Source organism: Pteropus alecto, unplaced genomic scaffold, assembly GCF_000325575.1.
Source record: "Pteropus alecto unplaced genomic scaffold, ASM32557v1 scaffold30, whole genome shotgun sequence".
Classification (NCBI taxonomy): domain Eukaryota; kingdom Metazoa; phylum Chordata; class Mammalia; order Chiroptera; family Pteropodidae; genus Pteropus; species Pteropus alecto.
Window position 1 is genome coordinate 1006836 of NW_006429782.1, and position 6356 is coordinate 1013191.

Below are 6356 nucleotides of genomic sequence, written 5' to 3' on the forward strand. Positions count from 1 at the left end.
TTCCCGCCCCCCGCTCCCCCCCCCATGCCCTGAGTGGTTGGCAGTCCCTAAGCTCACCGCCAGGGGGCGGGCGGCCCACAGGCTCTGGTGGGAACTGCCTGGTGGGGCCAGAGCGAGGGACAGTGGGACAGTATCCTGCGGAGACACAGGCTCATCCCTAAGCAGAAGGAGTGCTCAGGAGCGCCCGTCACGGTCACCTTCTGTGTCCTGCGGACCCTTTACTTCCTACACACTCAGATGTTCATGGTTCTCTGGGCAAACCCTTCCCCATGGATCCACGAAGGGAAGGATGCGTAGGGCGTGTGGGTGTGTCGCACGTGGCCGCGGTGCAGGCTCGCCTCAGCCCCGCAGCTGGCCCTCCACACTCAGGCGTGCTGCGCTGCCTTGCGCTCCTGGTCTCCGTAAGCAGCCTTCTGACCTTGGGTGCTCGGAGGGTGACACGCGCAGAGATGGATGGGGCGCTGCCACCCACCCTGCATCTGATCCCTTCACGCAGCAGACCCCGCGCGGGCACGACGCCGTCCCCCGGACTGCATGCCCGCTCACCTCTCCGCGCTTCCACGTGCACCCTGTCCCTGCTCAGGGTTCTGCGTGCCGTCTATTCAGACGTCGCGTCAGCGGTGTGCCCGCATGGGGGCCGGCACTCCCCCACCCCCCGGCCTGCGGGTTCCACTGTCCTGCAGCGCGTCCGCAGTGGGGGCCGGCCGGTAACAGCTCGGAAGTTCACTCTTCAAGTGGCAATCCAGTATTTTTAGTACAGCCTCAGGGTCGTGCAACCAGCTCCTCTGTCTAGTCCCAGAACATTCCTTCACCACGGAAGGAAACCTCATCCCATCGTCAGTCCCCCCCACCCCACTCCCCAGCCCCTGACACCCACTCACCCACTTTCTGTCTGTGGACGTGCCTGTTCTGGACATGTCACATAAGTGGAATCACAGCGTGGCCTGCGTGTCGGCGTCTCTCACTGAGAGTCGTGTGTTCAGGGTCCGTCCACGTCGTGGTGTCAGCGCCTCCTCCCTTTTCATGGCTGAGTGACACTCCTCTGTGCAGGTGGACACATGTCTATTTGTCATTGGCTGATGGACATTTGGGCTGTTTCTATTCTTTTGCAGTTAGCACTGCTGTGAAATTTCTACACAATTCTGTGGGTGCCTTGTTTCTTTCAGGGGTGCACCTGAGTGGCGTTGCCGTGTGACTGTCTTAGCTCTCGCCCAGCTGTTTCAGTCTGCACCCCGTGCTGTCCTGCGCATGTTCTGCGCCCTCTCCCTGGTTCCAGCCCCTGAAGCTCCTGGCGGGGTAGCTGCAGGGGGGCACCTCGCACCCTCTCATCCCTGCCCTGCCCCTGCCCTCCGCCTCCAGGCCTTGTGCCAGGCTCCCTGTGCCCTACACTGGGTCCTGGCCTCTGGGTACAGTCGGGGTGCAGCAGGCTCACTCGCACGTTTGTAGCTGGTCGAGGCCAGCTTATCACTTGCTGTTCCAAGTGCCCTCATCCCGGGTCATAACCAAACTCGCTCTCTGGGACGCTGGCAGCTGCCAGCTCACTCCTGGTGGTTCTGGAAGGCTGGGGCCACAGAGCAGGCTCCCTGTTCCACATCCCTGCCCGGGCACACTCACCCTCCCCAGAGACCTTGGCCTGGAGCCCCTACCCGGCTGACGCTTGTTCTAGGGCTCCAGATTCAGAGGGAGATCATTCGTCCCCAAAGCGACGGTCCCCAGCCAAACCAGCGCCTCCTCCTTTCCCAGGAGCCCAAGGGCATTACGCCCTCCCCATGAGACGGCGTCCAGCTGCCCTGCGTGGCCCAGCGCAGCCGCCTGTCCTTCCCGCCCTCCGCTGCCTGGCTTTGCTCGCACCCCTCAGTGTGAAGGCACGTGCGAGACTGTCCGTTTGTTTCTCGGTGGAGACGGCACCGTGGGAGGGCACGCGCGGGCACTGTGGGAGGGTTCGTAGCGGTCACGTCTCCCCTGGGAGGGGCAGCGGGAGAGGCGGTTTCTTGTATGTTATTTGAAGTTTCCTGATTCCTGAATCATGTGATTTTATTACTTGATAAGAAAAAATGTTCTCAAAAAACACCATGTGTCCTGCTGCCCCACCCTGAGAGGCAGGCGTGGAGCACGAGACGGATGTCATCCCTCGCGTGGGCCAGTGACGTGCGGGTGTCATAGGACCTTGCTGTGCCGACAGAGCCTCGGCTTCCCCTCCTCTCGCTCATCTCTGCTGTCCCCTCAGCCCTCCGTCGTGTGGCAGCTGTTCCCAGCCCATGGGCGCCAGGGCGTGCAGCTCTGGTATCCCAGACAGCGGCCGCGTTCTTGGGGTGGGAGGGCGGGGTGGAGTCAGAGGGGCGAACACCTGATGTGACCCGTTGTGACCCGTTGCCTTCGTGAAGGGCACACACTGTTACTAAGGGGTGTCCTCGTCGCCGTCCCCTCACGCATGTGACATTCGGGCAGGGCAGTAGGGGTGATAGCTCGTTCTCACTTGCACGTCTTCATTGGGGGGTTCGCACATCGTGTCGTGAGTTCGTGGTCACCTCGGTCGTCCTTGTACGCATTGCCCATCTCTCTGCAGGTCGTTTATCTTCTTCGTGTTGGTTTTTGGGAGCTGTTTGCGCGTGCGGGACAGTGGCCCGTTGTCTGGTGGTCGTGCGGGCACCCATGCTCTCCCTTGCCCCTTGCAGTGGTTGGCTGGCAGCGATTGGATTCTTCCAGACCAGTGTCGGGGCTGCCGTGGTCATGCTGCTTCCGGCCATCATGTTCACCATGTCGGCCGCCATGATGGCCATCGTGATCATGAAGGTAAGTCTTCTGGGCCCTGAAACGTCCAGCTTCTTCCCACACCTCCTGTCACTTGACCCTTCCGGCCCCGGGGACTCGTGTCATCCCCATTTCAGGAACAACAGACTAGGTGTCCGGGAAGTGACGTGACTGACCTCTGGGGGCAGGGCAGACCCCTTGTGGTCTAGGCCCTCAACCTGTCGGTCCCGCCCATGCTGGCCTTCCGAGGAGGAAGGACTTCGGTAACGGCAGAGTGTGGGCCGGTGGTGACCATGCCTGCCTTTGGGGTCTCATCTGCTGGAGCCCAGCACATACACATCCCAAAGTGTCCACATTGCTCTGCTTGGCCACCTCCAGCCACATGTTGCCATTCGCCTTTAAATTCAAATTGAGTAAAATTAAATGAAGCTAAGGATTCGGTGCATCCATCGCCCCCCTCGTGGGTGGCTTCGTGTCGACCGTCTGGGCTGTCGCAGAGCACTCCCCCACAAAGCATGCTCCTGCGTGTGGGGCCTTCCCGTGGGAGACGTCTGCGCCTTTCCTGGGGGCGCTGACCCCACGAGGGTCATCCCAGACCACATGGAGGCCCCGGGAATGAGGAGGTGGCCGGCTCAGCTCTGTGTGGGGGGCCGGCGCACGGGGCTATCGGAGCTGGGTTGCCCGCCTCTTCGCCACGCGGCCTCAGCCGAGGCAGCCATGTCGAGGCCGGGTTCAGAGACTGCGCCAGGCTGTTGGCGAGGACATAGGGGTGCTCAGCTCCCCGTGTCCGCACCTCAGCGTCCTCCTAGCTGTGTGGACAGTCTAAGGGGAAGGGCCAGCAGAAGCTATGGAGGTGCTTGGAGCACCACAGGGGAAGGCCGGCAAGACCCCAGGGCAGGCCCCCCCAGGCCGTGGGAGAGAGGGGTTTACAGGCTTAAAGCGGAGAGAGTTCCAGCAAAGCAGGTTCAGACGACTCTCTCTGTTGGGGTCCTCAGGGCCACCCAGGTTTGGGGATTCGCTGGGAAGATACAAGAAAGACAGTCCATGTTGGTGGAAAAAGACAAAATCATTCAATTTCACTGATGATCAAACGCTTCGAGTTAAAAGGGGCTGTTTTCTTGGTTATTGAATTTGCCAGGATTTCTAGAAATAGCACAGCCTGGTGTCTCAGAGTCACAGCCCTCCTGGATGACATGGAGTCGCTGGTTCGTGCAGGGGTCTCTGTCAAGGTCATCGCTTATGTGCGACGTGTGAGGTCCAGGGCCTGGCGCTCCCGTGTCCGGAGGCTGTGGGAGTGATTGTCACACGAGTTTCCTGCGGCTTCTCCACGGCGGGCGCTGCCCAAGGGTGCCCAGGGCCGCCCACCAGGCAGCAAGAGGGGCGGAGGGGCCGTCCACGGGGAGACAGGCCCCAGACCTGCCCCTTTCCAGGACAGGGCCGTGGAGGTGGGCACCAGGGACCACTGGGCCTGTGGCCCAGGGCGGGGCCTTCCGCGACCGCGGTCTCCGCTTCTGTGCGCTTCCTGACGCTTCCACAAAGACCGCTCTGTGGCCTTTGTCGTTCCTTTAAGGAATGCACCATCTGGACACGAGCCGCCTCTCTGTCCCCTGCAGTCACACTGGCCTCTGTCCTCTGCTCCCACAGGTACACAGGATCTACCGGGGAAACGGCGGAAGCTTCCAGAAGGCGCAGACCGAGTGGAGCACGGGCACTTGGCGGAACCCGCCCTCTCGGGAGGCCCAGTTCAACAACTTCTCCGGGAACAGCCTGCCCGAGTACCCAGCTGTGCCCAGCTACCCAGCCAGCGGTAGCCAGTGGCCTTAGTGGGGGCTGCCACCCACCTGTCACTGCCGGCCCATCTCTCCCAACCCTCTTGTAGCCCTTTTGGGTCCCAAGAGGCCCCAAGTGGCCGTCCCCTGTCCCTCCCAGGTGGCGGGCAGGCCCCTCCCCCAACTAGGACATCAGCCACTGTTGGTGGCCACCAGGAGCTCCGTCAGCTGGGACCACAGACCCCAGCAGCTCTCGGGGACCCATGCTCATGCTCATCTCACATCCAAGAGCGGAGCTCCTGGCAATCACTGCCCAGGAGCCAGCCAGCCCCTGCTGTCCCCCAGAAAGATGTCCCTCCTACTCCTGCAAAGGTTTGGTCACCATGACATCCGCTGCGGCAGTCACTTCCTTCTCCTCAGGGTCTTGGGGGCTGACCCCTGCCTCCCCAGGAAGTCAGGGAGGCTGATGGCACTGAGGAGGGCTCCTGGTGTCCACCCCACTGCCCCCAACCAAGTTGTCACCCTTGCCCAGTGCCCAGGAAGATGGGGCCTTGGCACCAAGTTCCTGTCCCCCTCTGGAGACACAGGAACCTGACGCACGGCCAGGTCCTCCTTATTTTTGTCCACTTGCAGCCAGAGGCTCTCGGACGAGCCCATGGGGACAGCCAGAGGCCAGTTCACTGCCTCAGCGCCATCATCTTAGCTTCTCCCTGTCCGTCTGTCTCAGGCGCTCCGCACAGGGCCATTGGCCGCCACCCTTTCAGCCTGCAGTCGCCCTCCCTGAGACGCTCTCTTCCCCAGAATGGGGTTAAAACTGTCCCCTCACTGTCCAAACAGGAAATCATGTGCGTCTTGACAGACGGCTCATGGCCCTGAGGCCCAGGCGCCGGGCTGGCCGCTCAGACTGTGACCCGCACGGCCCTTCTCTGGACGTGCAGGAGGCCGTGTTTCTCAGAGGAAGTGAGACGTGACAGGTCTCTGTGCCTTATGGAGGAAGCCGGACACTGTCGCCGCGCTCCCCGCTGCTTCTAGCGCTCACGGAGACGAAGGGACTGGCGTCGTGTGGGCGACTCCGCAGCACCTTTGTGCACGGATGGCCAAGGGAGGCGTCCCAGTGGCCTCTGGGCTCCTGGCTGCCCACCCTGTTGCACCGTGCCCCGCCAGGCTGCCAGCCTCCCCACAAGCCCCGGGGTGGCCCGAGCGTGTTCTCACACCGTGCTTGCTTGCTTTGGTTGCTTGTGCTGAATGCAGCTTGGTGTCCAAAGGTGGCCTCAGTCACTGAGGAAGCACCCGGACCTGGGTCCCCGAAGGATGAGGCTCCCCTGGATGGCAAATGGAAGCCTGGGGTCTCGTAATGTCCCCAAACCAGCCTCCCGCAACCGACCAGAGGCCTGCGCGGCACTAACCATGGGCCAAATTTCGTCATGACTGTGACGCCAGTGGTGACAGCTGGTTAACCAGGTGCAGGACGCACAGCTGGACTTGCCCATAGCACACCCTTGGCCCGCTGTACTTGGCACCTTTGTAACGTTGTCGTAGTTTTTGTTAAGTGAAAATATTCTGGAAATAAATACATTTTTTCTGCAGCAGACCAAGCCTTCCAGGGGCTGTTCGTGGCATGCGCGTGTGACATACAGATGCATGTGGTGCGTTTGTGACACATGTACGGTACGTGTGGGGTGCGTGGTGTGTGTGCATCTGTGTGGCATGTGCATGTGTGGTGTGTGCATACTGTGGTATGGTGTGAGTGTGGTGTGTGTACATCTGTGCGGCGTGTGCGTACTGTGTGGTGAGACAGGGTCCCCCAAAAGGACCAGAGGGACTGAACTGGGACTG

The 6356-nt window shown here is 61.5% G+C and overlaps 1 protein-coding gene across 1 annotated transcript in view; it reads left to right on the forward strand.

Annotated features, from left to right (window-relative positions):
* Window positions 1-6109, forward strand: part of SCAMP4 (secretory carrier membrane protein 4) — an 18260-nt gene extending 12151 nt beyond the window's left edge. The window contains exons 6-7 of the mRNA XM_006904062.3: window positions 2676-2793; window positions 4396-6109. Coding sequence (XP_006904124.1) covers window positions 2676-2793; window positions 4396-4575 — 298 coding nt within the window. The 3' untranslated portion in view covers window positions 4576-6109. The remainder of the gene's footprint in view (window positions 1-2675; window positions 2794-4395) is intronic.
* The last annotated feature ends 247 nt before the right edge of the window (window positions 6110-6356 follow it).